This window comes from Wolffia australiana, chromosome 14, assembly GCF_029677425.1.
Source record: "Wolffia australiana isolate 7733 chromosome 14, ASM2967742v1".
NCBI lineage: Eukaryota > Viridiplantae > Streptophyta > Magnoliopsida > Alismatales > Araceae > Wolffia > Wolffia australiana.
In genome coordinates this window covers 9,828,279-9,845,178 of record NC_135848.1, presented here as the reverse complement: position 1 = coordinate 9,845,178, position 16,900 = coordinate 9,828,279, and the positions used below count along the sequence as shown (strand labels likewise).

The window sequence follows — 16,900 nt, the reverse complement described above, 5'->3', positions numbered from 1 at the left end:
TATCTTTTTCTGAATTTTCTTTAGTATCTTTTTATATTTCAATTGAGGTTAAAATCCATTTGATGTTTGACAATTAATAAGAAATTATATTACAATAGACTAAATATTATTAATTTCATATCCATTTACATTTAATTATATTGATTTTTTTTACTGAGAACACAACTTGGAATGTTATGCCTAAATGAAATTTCTTGTGACCAGCTTGGACTGTGTCAAAAATATTTAAGAAAATTTAAGAATTTCTCTTCTATTTCTGAATTTTCTTTATTATTATTATTGATTTTAATTTAGGTTCAAATCTATTTTATGTTTCACACTTAATAATGTTGTAAGTGTGAAACATAAAATAGATTTGAACATTATTCAATGGTTGGTTGATTGGCATATATTGACACTATAATCAACGTCTTCATTTTATTTTTTTAAAATATGATGCCAATGAAGCATCAATTTTAATTTTGTTTAAACTTTTTAAAAATGCTTTTTATACATTATCAAATAAAGTGAATGACTGAAATATCTCTTCAAATTTGAATATAAACGTTTGAAAAAGTTCATGTATAAACTTTACCTGATTTCCTTTCATCTGGTTATTGTAAATATTAATTTTTAATCATTTATTGTGTATAAAATAATGTTTTTTTATTAATACGTGCTAAGACATATATCTTAATAAATGGAGTAAGATTTAAATATTTATAGTAACAGAAAATTCCAAGCATTGTGGATTTGAGGGTATTACTTTAAAAGGAAAAAAATTCGCAACAATATAAGTCAGATTCCAAAGGGAGTATGTTGCACATACATATAGAAAAGGTTTAGGCCAATTTTTTTGTAACATTTTAAAATGATATTATGGTCATTCACAAAATAGAATATTGATAGTGTAATTCAGCATATATGTCGATGTACTTAAATCAACCTTTAAATTAAATTTAACTCAAAATAACTTTAGAAAATATATGTATTTGTGGTGGTAAAATGAAGGTTTGATGAGTTTTTACTATTTTATTGAAAATTTTATGGACGAATATAGATACAAATAAAATTAAAAAAATCACATTTAAGGATGATACCAAAGGACTTACATATTTATTTATAAATTCTAGAACAGTTGAGTTGAAATATGCGTCTTGATTTACTTGGAATAATGTTTTATGTTTAATAAATATTCAGAATTTTAAGATAATCTGATTTTATTCTAGAAAAATCCTATGCCCCAGATTCATGGGTTTATATAATGAAGTCCCTGTTGGGAACTTTGTCGCTTTGATTGAATCAATCTAAAATATATTGCATAGTGGAATATCAAATGGAAGATGTATCTGAGAACCATAAACATAGATACAATAGGAAACATCACCTTTTCGCTGACCAAATCCATGATTTATTTCTTCCTTAAATGAGGATTTTAAATTCATTGAAATGTCTGACCTCTAGGGATACACATACAATCTTCAGACCCTCCATTTATACTCTCTAGGAAATTTTCATAAAAGTCCTTGAGAAATTTTCATTTAAGTATCTGTCCTTTGGAACACTTGAATAAAGGTACCTGAACTTAGAGTATATCCAGCAACATTTAAAAGCATTTTGTGTGTGACCCTCTAGACCTATGTATCAATTTAGTTAATAACTTCAATGGATGAATAGCTTTTTAGTGGCTGATCTTATGAATTAACTATATCAATCTATTAATGAATGAATCAAGGATTGATTCAACCCGGCTGATACTTTGAGTTGCCAGCTCGTGGGGAGTGAAGCTACACCTCACACACTAGGAAGAAGATACAAAGAAGTATGCCAACTCTCTCATGGAACCTTCAATACCATCGATTATCATGCACATATAATTTTCCTCAACACAAGACTCTTAAATGACTAAGGGTATAATTAGAAATCAATCCCTAATCTATCATTCTAGTTTTTATTGATGCATGAAAAAATATGATGGATATTTATGTGTCTAGCAAGCCACTCACACCTTCCATATCTTGTTCAATGTTCATTGTTCGATGTTCATTATAACACATGTATGCTGCTTATAATGAAGTCCAAAAAATTGATATGATTAAGTAAATTTTGATGAGATCATAATAAAAATATCACTATTCTTTAAACATATTTTCTAAATATTACTAATATAAGGATACTTGAGAAGAGCATCACAATATCTAGATTGAATAGTGCTATCTAGTTTCACCCATATGATGAGTATCACAGATCTTGTAGCCATTTGTGTCGACACAGTAATGGGAAATAGTTGGTACTCTTTAGCAAATAGTGTTAACTGAATTGATTCTTACAACATTATTACTAAACTGTCAATGACATTTATTTATCTAATTATTGTGTTAGTAGTCCTTAACTCAGATGACGGATTAGATTTAACAGTTGACCATATCTTAAGTTTTCCTAGAAATGTCAAGTAGATGAGGCATTATATGCACACGGTGTGATATAAAGGTTCAATGAGAGAGTAGCTATATTCCTTTGTATCTTCTAAGGCACGAGTTGTAGCTTTGCATCTCATGGGACAGACATTTGACTTGTCGATTGAGTTTTATTGATTGCTGGCTAATTCATATATATGTTGGCCAATAAAGGTTATTGGGCCACTTGATTTGTTAAGTAACTTGATACATGGGCCTAGAGGGTTGCAGGAAGATGGTCTACATTTCAGAAGATATATTCAAAGTTTAGCTCTTTTATAAAAAAATCTCATCAAGTAGGAGAAGGCCTCGAAAAAATTAACCCATGCTGAAAGTCTTTAGGCGTCCAATCTTCTTCTCCCTTTTCCTCTTGGCTCCCCTCTACTCCTGGTAGAATCGAAATGATGTAATAATGATGGTCGACCCATAACATGTACCATGAAAAGGAAGAAAGAGATTCGACATGATAGGGATTACGTGGATACCTCTAAAGGCTGGACACATGAACATCTCAAAATGCCTATCTTGAGGAATAATGAATCTGATTTTTGCAAATGTGATTTTATCATTATTTTTTAAGGTGTCATTGAAGTTATGTTTTCTATCTTCTACTACATGAATCATTTAAACTTCTTCTCTATCATGACCATATAAGGCAACATAAAATGTAGGATTATCAAATCACCTGGTGTGGAACATATTGCGCTCTCACCCGGTTCATTGGAATTGTACCTTCTAGCTGTTCATACGCCTAGCCACTTGAAATATCTATGTGATCACTTAAAGGATGGATCTCCTCGTGAATCTTTTAAGCTCTTTGAAAGATATGTTGGATCTTCTATCCATCTGATCAAACTATCAGAAGATAGAAACTTAAGCAAGAGTGCTTATGATTTAAGGGGGGAGGGACACCTAAGCATCTATCACTGTCAATAAATTGAGAGAGGGTACTTCTCACCATCAAGTCACACCATATAGTAACGCTATACAAGGGCACCGCACCCAAGCCAAACTTCTATTGTCACCGTAAATGTGAATTTCCCTCTATTTATAATTTTTTTGGATTGTTTTAGAAAAGTCCTTATAACTTTAGTATATCTACCAATGCCCATTGAACTTTGGTATGTGGCCCTCCAAGCCCCTAAATTAGTATAGTTAATATATTCAACGGCCCATAAATTGACCAACCCAATTCTAGTTTCAATTATCAGCTCATGGTTTACCAAGTGTTGGGTTTTGTGTTTTGGTTCAACCATGGAAAACATGATTTTGTGATGCAGAAGCGTGTGAATCAATTTTTAATTGATCTATGAAAACATATATCATTTGTAACTTACGGGGAACTTGCTACACCCTTGGCCTGCTCTCGTTGAGATCGTTCTAAATCCATTTACGTGTCCAGCCTCTTGAAGTATCCATATGATCATTTGGTGCTTGGATCTCCACATCTTCTTCTTCAACTCTCCTTGAAAATCTTGAAGATCTTCTCACCATGAAGACACTCTCCTTGGTTTAGTGGAGAAGAGAGTAGAGTGGAGAAAGGGGGGGGGCTCTCAATTCTAGCTTGCATGGGTGCTTGAAATGAGTGCCCATTCCCTATGACTTAAGTTTTTCTCAAAAACCCCACAAAGTAAAATATATCCACCAGTGCCCCTATGATCTTATGTGTGTGGCCCTCTAGGGCCATATCATTCTAGTTAATAATTTTAGTGGCCCAATAAAAATCATGGACCAACCTTATTAATTAACTATATCAACTTATAGATTAATTAAATAAGGATCAATTTAACCCAATTGATAGGTTAAGTTTCCAGCCCGTCGGGTTCCAAGCTACACCTTGTGCTCTAGAAGATAGTGAGTATTGTTTGAACGCTCTCTATAACCATTACCGTATATGTATAATCCATCATCTGCGTGAGACTCTCGAAAAAACTTAGGGTACGGTTGATTGTCAAACACTAATCTGTCATTTGATTAGTACTGATGCATAATGAGGATCATTGTAAAACTCTTTGATAATCCAGAATTTATGTTCAATAAGACATTTTAAGGCTCTGATTTTATGCAAAACTATTATAAAATTTTCCTTACTTGGAATAGGGCAAGGAAGGGTCGAATCCACAAGGAGCTGGTAATGAGAGAGTAAATTCTATTTCAAATATTTTTCAAAATATTTATTTATGTGATTTTTATTTTTTTGGATTTTTAGTATTTTCTAAATAGAAAAATGAATGAAATAAATAAAATAGTTGAAACTATTTTAAATAAATAAAATATGTATTTTAAATAACAACTTGTTAGATAAGTTATCATAATAAAATTTGATTTTTTAAAGGAGTTTTTGGAAATTTTTAGGGTGAGAAATATGATTTAACGTTGAAGAAAACCTTAGGGCGCAATTTGTGGGTGGCGACACTATGCGAGGGGAAAGGGGGGGGTTGTAGACTGAAAATCCTTTAACTTTTGATACAGGAGGAATTCTTCAGTGTTGTTTGATGCGTTGGAAAGGTTCAAGTCTAGAATTTTACCTATATGAAATGGTGAGAAAATTAAAATTAAACATTCAGGAGATCACACAAGCCTTGTTGTAATTTCCCCCAAGGGCTAAGTGGTGCTTTCTCTCCAAGAATCTTAATTACCCTTGAACTCTCTCTCCCACACTCTTGTAGGAAAAATGGATCAAGGAAATTCGATTCACTAGACCTCCAAAAAAAAGTTGGGAGCATAAATTCAAGATGACATACAAAGAAATAGGAGAAGAGAATAAATAAAAGGGTCCTAACTCTCCCCGCCATTAGATTTAGTTTCAAGGGATTGGAGGGTAAGGATTTCTTGATTTCTAGACTGGACCCAGGTGCCTTCCTCAGATTTGAAAATAAACCACTCAAATTCAAGTTGTGGGTTAATTCCACAATTCTTGCCTTTAGATGTCTCGATCTTTAAGGATGTTTGAATGGGCTTCTAGAATGGATTTCTTGTGTATTGGTGCTCCTCTTATTATATTTTAGATTTCTACTTTCCTCCCATTTGTATCTCAAATTTACCATTGTATATACCTAAGTCCTGTTTATCAAATAAAACTCCAAGAGGATGTGAGAAATCCACTTGACTCTAAAGAGTCAAGTGTGGTTAGTCTAAAAAATCTATTAAATATATAAAAATAGAGTTTAGGAAAATAAATCATAAATTTCTCATTTGACCCTTAAAGTGTGAATAATGCTAATGCGAATCTAAAAATATATCCTAAAAAATATCTGTAAAAATATAATTTTGCTGATCTAATTTGACGTTATTACTTCTTCAATATCCTCCCTACCTTGGCTAGGGATTTGCTGCATCATCCTCCTTTAGTCCATCTCCTCTTATACCAAGGGCGGATGATCCCGTCTTGACTACTCAATCATCTCTGTGACCCTCTTACTACATACCATCTATGACTTATTTGAATCCCATGATTAGCGGCTCGTAAGCATAGTCAAAACGTAGTCGTCCATCCACAAGATGTCCTTGGTGTTACAGGTCAATGGATCACTTATACCACTGTGACATGAATCAACCCAATTGTCGTTTAGGTAAAATACCATTCTGGGATTTGTACGGATCAATCCAGTGAGCTCTTCCTCCAAGGAGCACCCACTATCTACCCTTAGTGTCGCCACACTAATAGCCACAGGATCATTTATACTTATCGTATAAGTAAGATCAGTTAGTGCTATTCTATCTAATAATTTGATGCCCATCTCAACTATCCATAAAATAGGAAAATTTAGAATACATGCTTAAAGACTAATGATCACTGTATTATGATGCCATCATAATTCATTATGTCATTGCACGTATTCATAGACTTCATTATAAACATCACACTAGAATAATAAGGAACATAATATTTTATTCAATGAACTTAAATATACATGCTGGTGTGATTTGGCTTGACAACCACATATTATCCATCACCAAGCTGCACCTCATACTCTAGAATTTATTGAGTGTATCATCTCTCTGATGGAATCTTTGTTTTCAGGAGTTACTATATATGTATAATATTTCATCCATGTGAAAATTTTAAATGACTTAGAGTATGGTTAACCATCAAATTCTATCATGTATTCCACCTAGTACATACGCATTGGAGATCATTAGAGAACCTCTTTGACATAGCCTTAGAGCAAAGATAATGTAGAAATACAACTTGAATCCACAAGCCTTATCCTATTTGAATCATCCAATTCACGAATTCATAGAACTAGCAATCCTTGATTCCATCAGTGGATGGTGGTTGAGTACACAAGCACTAGTGCACTTCTGTTAAGGAGAGCACTCGAATGAGAGACATAAATTTCTTATAAAAATTATAATTAATATAGTAATGTCCTTCAAGATTAAAAAGAGGGCCATATACAAACCATTAAAGCTCTAGGTTTCTACATCATCACACTATTCTTGAAAAGACAAACTTAAAACATTGTGAAAAATGACACAAACAAGATAAAACCAAAAAACAAAGACCTTACACAACTGATCAGAGATAGTGTACAGATTTTGAGGCCTAAAATATCTGTTAAAAGATACTGTGTGGCTCAATAGGATTTATAAAAGACAAACTAGAAGATATGCTCTTATGAAAAGGTGAAGCAAATATATTATACACATTCTGGTAGAGGAAGGATATGGTAAAGGACAAATCTACCTGAATTGTTTGTGGGTCTTGAGGCACATTTATACATATACTGTCAGTTTGTGGAAAAATGTTCATCTTGGGCCACCACCTGCTAATGTCCTCACTAAATGGGCTTTGGGGCTACATGAATATTCTCCAATATCATCAGTATCCTAGCAAACAAGTTCTATGGAACTTCTTCCTTTAGTCAATGTCGTCTCATATAGATGGCGGGCAATCCCATCCGGACCATCCAATCATCGTCGAGGACTTCTTGATGTAACTGAGATAATACTTATTCAAACATCATGAATAGGTATTCATGAGTTTTATTCAAAACATCACTTTCCATATACAAACTATCTTTGGTATGTCAGGTGTTTGTACCACTCACACAACCTTGATATGAATCAAAATGATTGATAGATAGGCATACTACCTGAACTTAGCAAATTATTTCCCTGAAGATCTTCTGCCACCCGTCCTTGGTATTTTTAAACTAATGGCCACATGATCAATCATACATATCATATAAATAAGATTAGACAATGCCATTCTTTCCACAGTTTTATTTCCATCTCGAGTATCTTTTGAATATGAGTACTAAGTGTACATGTTTAAACTCAAGTGATTATTGTATTATGATCTCATTGTAATTTACTTAGTCATTTCATATAATTTTAGGACTTCATTATAAACATCACATGAGAGCATTAATAATTGAAAATTTATTTCAATGAACTTAAAGATGGTATAGAAGTGTAATTGGCTTGACTCCCGATAATATCTATCAGTAGGGTTGGACGGTTGAAAAAGATAAAAAACAGTCCAACATGACATACCTATCTAGTTATAGATAATCCCCCTCCTCTCTCTCTCTCTCTCTTTCTCATTCAAATATTAGAAGGCCAAATCACAAGAAAACTTAAAATCATTCTACACCACTATTCGTAATCCTTGTGCTACTTTGTAGCATCATTAGCATATAGTTCATTAATCTGTAAGTAAGTTACTAGCTAAGTTACTATTGTGTAAATTATTATTATGTATCAAAGATGTCATCCTAAATTTATTTAAAGATTAAAACAAATTTGAATATGTTTCAATCTCCAACGAATTTATCATCCTTTATTTTTTTCATTTTTACTTCAAATTTAAAAGAAGGTTTTTTTGTTACACCGAAAGTATTTTTATGTATTTCATTTGGTGAGAGGCATAAGTGTTCGATATGCATCTCGATGCAATGTTCACTTAATTTAATTCCTAAACTATAAAAACCCTGAACTTGAAGCCTACAATTGGGTTTTTTATATATGCTCATAAATTTACTTTAATTTATTATATAACACATAAAGTATTAGCTTTAACTTACATTAGAATGACCTTAAGATCATCCCAAATTTGATTTATTCACTATTTTTTCTTGAGAACTGTTACAGAAAAAAGTAGTGCTTTATTCTGGGAGTACAAATTTTAATAAAATCCTGTTACAGTATTTAAATTTCACAAATTTAAGTTGAGCCTGTTTTAAGTTTCCTGAAATCATTTCTCGTTACAAGAGGTAAATTTCTGAAATTTATAACTGCATAATTCTGAGAAAATTATTAAAGTTGAATATGAGTTAACGGGCCAGATCAGCCGACTGGATCTGACCAAGAAATATTAGAATGTACTAAGTACTACAAAGAGTATCAGTAGAGAGTAAGAAGTATTAAGAATATGTAACCACTTAGGGGCTTAGGATGGCATTTTACCCGGTCAGCCTTTATGGTTCCCCAGGGATCTGAGTTTTCTTACACCAACCACTTAATCATAAAACAGATAATTATAGAGAAAACCTGATTCACCTCTTGTAAAGCTTGAAATCCACAGACATATCCTTCACAAAATTGACAGATGGTAGTGTTATCTTCAATATATACATCTTATCTAAAGGCCAAACTTCCTTGACATGTGATTTATAAATGAGATCTAGATTGCTAATCATGACCTTCAGTTGAAGTTATTTAGATGAAAACACTTTATTGGTTTTCTCAAGATAATGGATTTTTATCCCGGACAAGTCAATATATAGTGATATAAACTATGGATAAAAAATAGGGTTAGTATTCCACCATTCTGAAAAGAAATTTATTCCCTCTTTATTCAGTTAAATGTAATCAATATTTTCTCTCGCTGATCAAATTGGTAGATTGTACACCATAAAAGTTTCAACTTCTTCAAAATTATATGTGCTTCCCAAATTTGAGCAAGAAATAGGCAATGACCATGACACAAGTTATTATGGTTAGATGATTAGAGGATATGATTTCATTTTTGCCTGATGATGTCTTCTCCAGCGTTTTTAATTATGCATTTCCATCAGTATAGTCGGTCAAGCACCCCTGTTGATCTATATCTCTGCGGTGCCTATATCTTAATTTTGAGTTGTTACAAATTAGGAATCTGCGATTAGTAATTTAAATATTGTTAATGGCTTCAACGAATCCTACCTTGAGCTTTACTTTCCTCATCATTTCTTATTTCCTATGTCCAAAAAAATGGGCCGAAGAAAGGTCAACCAAAGATTCCTCTTCTTAACTTGTGGGTTTGTTAAAGTTCATCAGACTTCGTAAACTACAGTTCAAACGAGTGCAGGTTGACATCCAAAGGCCCTTCCAATAAGAGTTGGAGCAGTGGGAAAGCAGACATGCCTTGGCTTTTGCGTAATCTCCCAGCAGAAGACAAGGAACCAGAGCCTAGTCAGAAGTACGAAAGCTTCAGTCCACTCTCTATTTTCAGTCATATCGAGAACCTGACAAAAGTACGGCTATCTCTCTGAATTAATAAAGTCATGTAACCCAATTCATCTGATCACAACGTCGAATGGAGAGAGAGAGAGAGAGAGTCTCACGGATAGATTGAAAGAGGAGAGAAGCATGAAGATAGAGCCTTAGAGAGAGAGACGTATATTGTCTCGTAGAGAGATAAATAGAGTCTCAGAGAGAGGGAAATGGATAGATAAATATAGTCTCAGAGAGAGAGAGATGGACGGATAAATAGAGTCTCAGAGAGAGGGAAATGGACAGATAAATAGAGTCTCAGAGAGAGAGAGATGGACTGATAAATAGAGTCTCAGAGAGAGGGAAATGGACAGATGAATAGAGTCTCAGAGAGAGAGAGATGGACTGATAAATAGAGTCTCAGAGAGAGGGAAATGGACAGATGAAGAGTCTCAGAGAGAGAGAGATGGACTGATAAATAGAGTCTCAGAGAGAGGGAAATGGACAGATAAATAGAGTCTCAGAGAGAGGGAAATGGATAGATAAATAGAGTCTCAGAGAGGGAGATGGACAGATGAATAGAGTCTCAGAGAGAGGGAAATGGACAGATAAATGGAGTCTCAGAGAGAGGGAAACGGACAGATAAATAGAGCTTCAGAGAGAGTGAGATAGATAGAGTTTTAGAGTGAAAGAGGAAGGGACACAGATAGATAGATAGTCTGAGAGAGATAAATAGTCTTATAGAGAGAGGAGCAGGAGAGAGAAAATAGATTCTTAGATAGGGAGGAGAGAGATAAATAGAGGCTTAGAGAGCGGAGAGACATAAATAGAGGCTTAGAGAGGGAGAGGAGTGAGATAAATAGACTCTTAGAAAGAGAGAAGGCGAGAGATAAATAGTCTTAGAGAGAGGAAGAGAGGGAGAGAGGGAGAGAGAGGCGAGAGAGGAGAGAGAGGAGAGAACTGAGAGAGAGAGAGAAAGGAGAGAACTGAGAGAGAGAGAGAGGAATCGTCGGTGGGGACTTAACGCCGGGGAACGTGACAGTGAGCTGTCGGTGCTAGGTCAGCGAATCGTCGTCTTCGGAGGCGCCGCGATTGGGAGGTTGGAGATATGGGCGTGGGGTGGAGGACAACCGAAATTATTACGCTGCAGGTTTTCCTCCCAGTACACCGTAGCGAAGGAAAGCAAAGTGGAGCCCTTCTCTTTTGAGCGAATAACGTTGATTATCTCGCTCTAGACTCTCTCTCTCTCTACGTGCGTTTATGTCTCTCTCTATCTGCGTTCTCTCCACACTCTTTCTGTCTCTCTCTTTATGCATTAGTGCCTGTCTCTATCTCCCCTCTTCTCTGTAATTCTCTCTCTCTCTCTCTCTCTCTCTCTCTCTCTATGTGAGTGCCCCTTTCCCCCGAGCTCTCTCCAATTCCCTCTTTCCCTCTCTCTCTTTATATCTCGTTCTAGCGGGTAAAAGACGGACGAAGGTCAGGGAGCGTCGTAGGCCACCCCGGCTACGTTTTGCATTCAATACGATGTCCCCAACTCGGAAATGCGCGAGATACGACGAATACGAAGACCTACCGATGGCGACATGCATGAAATCGTTGATATTCAGAGGACTCCATGGTTATGAACCATTCTTGGAAAACTTAATCGTCCATCGCATCATTGCCCCAATCCCGATCATGCTTGCATGGTTGTTTCAATCCGCCCAACTCGGCCAATTTCTTTCCAAACGTTCTTCCCCGCCTCTTAAGCAAATATGGAGCTTTAGCGTACGGATGGATTATAAACGGAGCGGGATGGGATACAAGCCGTCATCTGTTCCTTCTCGTCATCAAACCACAGACATCCCTCCATCTGTTTCGTCGCCCGTACCCAACCGCCATTGATGAGGCTGCAGAAGCTCTCGACAGCTCTTCATTTAAGCTTCCACAATCTTCGCCAGTCACAGGAAGACCCATCAGTTTCTTCTCCTTGCCTTCTCCTCCGACATGCTTTCTCTCAGAGGATACGTCTCTTCAGAAGCGCCGTAGAGGTAGAACTGTACTATAGCCTCCCTCTCCCGCGCTAACCATCATAGGACGACGCTCTTGTGCCCTCTAGCGACATCAAAAATCAGCTTTTGGAGACCGTTTAGATGTTTGTGCGAAGTGATTCCCGCGGGAAACCCTAATTGAGGAAGAAAAGGTAATGGGGAAGAGCTCACATCCGGGGCATAACTGCGCTGCTTTCATGGAAATAGCAAGAGTTTCTACTAATGGAAGCACCGGCTCTTGCTTCACGAGCTCCCAGAAAGTGGCACTTCATCTATCTATCTCTTCCCTTCTTCTATAATAAGCGCGGCGGAGAAAGCTAGAGGCTATCGCGTCGTCTGTTATCGAAGGAGGAAGGAAGATGATGGGAGAGGGAAGAAAGATGGGAAGGGGAAAGATAGAGATAAAGATGATAGAGAACACGACCAATAGGCAGGTGACTTACTCCAAGAGAAGGGGAGGTCTCTTCAAGAAGGCCAAGGAGCTCACTGTGCTCTGCGACGCGCAGGTTTGCCTGCTCATGGTCTCCAGCACCAACAAGTTCAGCGAGTATTCCAGCCCGTCCACCAAGTCTCTCTCTCTCTCTCTCTCTCTCTCTATCTCTCTATCTATCTATCTATCTATCTATTCCTCCATGTGTATCTAGCTATCAATCTATTCCTCCATGTGTATCTATCTATCTATCTATTCCTCCATGTGTATCTATCTATCTATCTATCTATCTATTCCTCCATGTGTATCTATCTATCTATCTATCTATCTATTCCTCCATGTGTATCTATCTATCTATCTATCTATTCCTCCATGTGTATCTATCTATCTATCTATCTATTCCTCCATGTGTATCTATCTATCTATCTATCTATCTATCTATTCCTCCATGTGTATCTATCTATCTATCTATCTATCTATTCCTCCATGTGTATCTATCTATCTATCTATCTATCTATTCCTCCATGTGTATCTATCTATCTATCTATTCCTCCATGTGTGTCTATCTATCTATCTATCTATCGATTCCTCCATGTGTATATATCTATCTATCGATTCCTCCACGTGTATATATCTATCTATCTATTCCTCCATGTGTATCTATCTATCTAGATACCCATCTATTCCGCCATATTTATCCATCTATCCATCAATTCCTCCATGTGTATCTATCTATCTATATATCCATCTATTCCTCCATATCTATCCATCTATCCATCTATTCCTCCGTATCGTTCTATGTATCTATCTATTCATCTATTCCTCCATATTTATCTATCTGTCTCTCTATCTATTTAGCTATCTATTCCTCCATATCTATCTGTCAATCTATTTATCTAGTTATCTATCTATTCCTCCATATCTGTCTGTCTGTCTGTCTATGTATCTAGCTACCTATCCTTCTATTCCTCTATATCTATCTCGCTCTAACTTCGTCAACATCTTTGGCAGCACGAAGGATATCTTCGAGCGCTATCAACAAGCCACCCGCACCGACATCTGGGAAGAGCATTATAACGTGCGTCGGGATTCTTCTACCTTCGAAACCTCTCCTAATATATTTATTTCTCTCCATATATATACATATAGATATATATATATATTCTATATTAGATATCTCTATGCATCTATCTCTTTGATTTATCAACCAAAAATTATAATGATGCATTCTTCGGATCTATCATCAAAGTGATGTTTGCGCAGAAGATGCAAAAGGAGTTAGCTCAGCTCAAGGATACGAACACGAGGCTTCACAGAGAGATCAGGTTAATGAGAAAGCTATTTCCGCCGTCAATACAGCGACATTTACTGTCTTATTTTTGCCGTCTTCGGCATAATATGTCTGTCCTACGAGAAAGGTACGAGAAATCTGCGCTAAGATACGCGCCTTTCGCAGCCAGCGTATGGGTGACGATCTCGACGACCTGGACATTAAACAGCTCCGGGACTTGGAGCAAGATATTGAGGATTCCCTGACGACTGTTCGAGCGAGGAAGGTAACGTTCCAGTCCTTCCTTCCATCTGGGTCTTAGCTTTTAAGCTTCTTCTTCCAAAAATATTTATATGGGTCGATCCAGACGAGTAATCGCCGGATCTTCGACGTGGTTCTCATTGCAGGAGAAGCAGATTACTAGTCAGACAGAAACTTTCAAGAAGAAGGTAAGAAGCAGGAGTGAAAGAGCAGCCATTTAGATTATTTCATCATTTTTTTCTCTTATTCCACCCCTAAGTGGAAGATAAAATCAATATTAAAGAGAAGGTTTTAGCCATATAAGAGATAAATTTTGGAAACGAATCGAAGTTTGGATCATAATATCTATTTTCTATTCCTGGGTCTCATATGATGAATACTATCTTCACTAGTGGGTCAACTTATTCCTCTTTGCTCTCTTTTTTTTTCATTTGATAATTTTATTTTTTAGAGCTCTTATACTTTTCCGAGTAAACATGGTTGGCGTCAGCTCCGTCATCACATCTTTTAAGCATGTCTTACAAAGTGTTAAATAGCCAAATAAATTGAACCCATGTCGGAAATTTTTGGCCATTTATTTTCATAAATTTATTGAAAGTAGCTATTGGGCTGAAATAATTTCGCAGTGAATAACGTTCCTTAAATATCTATGATGGCAAAATGAGAGAAGCATTATTTTAATTTCCATCAATACGTAGTTCGAAATTAAGCTTTCCTCCAGTCAAGCTCTTCCCCCATTTCTCATTTATTACTTGCATATGATTCTGGCAGGTGAAGAGCTCTGAGATTCAGCATCACATGCTACTGCAAAGACTTGTGAGCCTTCAAATATTTATATTGATTTTTTCCCATTATCTTAGATCCGTGCGTTTTGAGTTATATATGATGGCGAAATTCACTAGCAGAATGAGGTGGAGGGGAGGTTTTATGGATACGTGAATGGAGCCGCAAACGAGTATGGGTCTCTAATGGATCTTGCTGGCAACGAGGCTGCCCACCAACCATACAACTTCCGCGTGCAGCCGGGCCAACCCAATTTACAAACCGGTGGATATGACTTCCACGAGCTCCGTCTATCCTGACATGGAACTTATAGACTTTCCATGCAGACAGAGCTCCCTCATAAGCTCCACAACCTAAGCAGTATTCTCTTAGAACATGGGCCACGGCTCCAGCTTGGTCATCTCATCTGTTGTAATATTCGATGGCTCAAATCCAAAAGGGCTTGACTTAGAGTAAATCGTATGAGATGTCGGGAAATAGATCACGGCGTTAAATTTTGAATTAGTCGAGGATAGGAAGAGAGCGCTTTGACTGAACAGTTGGGGATTGAGAGAAAAGGGGAGAGGGAGAGGTCCAGAATGATAATGAGTCAAAATGGATGAAGAGAGAGACATGGAGAGATTAAGAGGCCATAGCCGGATATATGGATCAAGAGATAAATATATGGAAAGAGATGTACTAAGTTTCAAGCATGGATATAGATGAATATATATATATAGAGAGAGAGGGGGGGAGGAGAGGGAGGGAGAGAGACAGGGGGAGAGAGAGAGAGAGAGAGAGTTGGGGCGATAAAGAAGGACAGAAATGGGCCGAAAAGAGAGGGATAAGGGAGGGAGAGGTAAAGAGGGAGACAGAAACAAGAAAGTGAGAAACGCAGGTATTAAGAAACATCACAATGGAGAATCTTCTCAGTCAACGGCCCCTGCACACAGCTCCTCTAGTGGCCCAGCATTCAAAGGCTGAGATCGTATAAGATCCAACGGTTAGGCTAACCGCATTTCATCGACCACGCCCTATTTCAAGCACACGCGTGTGTAATTTGAGAACACAGAAATATAAACATTAAAGCTTCTGATATGAACTCTTTATGGTCTAATTTCTCTCTTTACATCTTCTCCTCTCTAATATATCATGTTATCAGTCATATATCTCACATATATTTTAAATATCTTTGGCATATTGAAAGAAGGACACATCACCCCGCTGCCAAAATCCATCCACAATCTCTTTCCATTGTAGGCAGTGTCTTCGGTGTATTTTAGTGGGATCTATTTGTGAATTTTCAGATGAATCATTTTTGTTTAATCTATGAAGCTTACTTAAAAAAATTCACACAATTAATCGGTGTCTAAATACCTTTCGAGGTTAGTTGGAGCTATTTTCTGTTCTCCTCCAACCTTCTTCAAGGATCATGGGGTTGCATGATTTTTAAGTTGACTAGTGTGCGCAAGCTTCGGCTTTTGAAAAATAAATTGATTATTTATCTCCTTAATTCTTCTCTCTCCTATTATGTTATTCTGGCTTGTTTTGGGAGATAAAAAAATTAAGCCTCGAAAACTCTTTTAATATATTATGAACATATTTCTAATAAAGGATATTTGATAGTATGATAAAGACACTTTTATTTCCAAAAATATTATATCCTCTTTTATTGATTAAACTTTAATTTATAATTTTATCGCCTGGACCAACTGAAAAGTCATGCATCATTTAGAAATTTCAGTTTCTTCGCATTACCAAATAATGTTTAACTAACAATGCTTGACTTGTTTTAATTCAAGCAGTTTTATTATTGATCAATAATTAATATTTCCATGTGTATAGAGATTTACAGGAATCAAATGTGACAGTTATCAATGAGCTGGAGCATTACTCAGAACTAATTTATTGGGAAAATGGGTTTGAAGGGGTCAAACGAGACTGTGTTTTCAAAGGAGAAATTAGAGGAGTCTAGGCGACAACCAGATCCACACATTAACCCTCAATTACAACATAAAAGAGTCAAACAAAATTTCAAATGATTAACCTTTATTTAATGAGAAAATGAGATAAAACTGTAAGGAAAGATAATAGAAACCCCAGATGGGGTAATTTAGTAACGATCCCTTTTATAAATACCATTTGCCAATATTTTACCAAAGGACTTACCAAATACAATTTACCTCTATCTGTTCAGTTTCCAAAGTATAGTTCTCCAAAATAGGTTCTTTTGTTCTCTATTTATTATCCACTCCATATCTCTATTTTTCCACTACACAAATATAGAAGT

The 16,900-nt window shown here is 36.1% G+C and overlaps 1 protein-coding gene across 2 annotated transcripts; it reads left to right on the top strand.

Annotated features, from left to right (window-relative positions):
- Nucleotides 1-11,414: 11,414 nt before the first annotated feature.
- Nucleotides 11,415-15,088, top strand: LOC144712426 (MADS-box transcription factor 16-like). Of its 2 annotated transcripts, none has more exons than XM_078586689.1 (7): nucleotides 11,415-12,455; nucleotides 13,329-13,395; nucleotides 13,581-13,642; nucleotides 13,774-13,873; nucleotides 13,995-14,036; nucleotides 14,620-14,664; nucleotides 14,751-15,088. In XM_078586689.1, the coding sequence occupies exons 1-7, from the start codon at nucleotides 12,247-12,249 to the stop codon at nucleotides 14,928-14,930; spliced, it is 705 nt and encodes a 234-aa protein (XP_078442815.1). In that variant the 5' UTR covers nucleotides 11,415-12,246; the 3' UTR covers nucleotides 14,931-15,088. The 2 variants fall into 2 exon arrangements, with proteins under 2 accessions (XP_078442815.1, XP_078442816.1); XM_078586690.1 differs by having other exon boundaries at nucleotides 11,423-12,455; nucleotides 14,754-15,088.
- The last annotated feature ends 1,812 nt before the right edge of the window (nucleotides 15,089-16,900 follow it).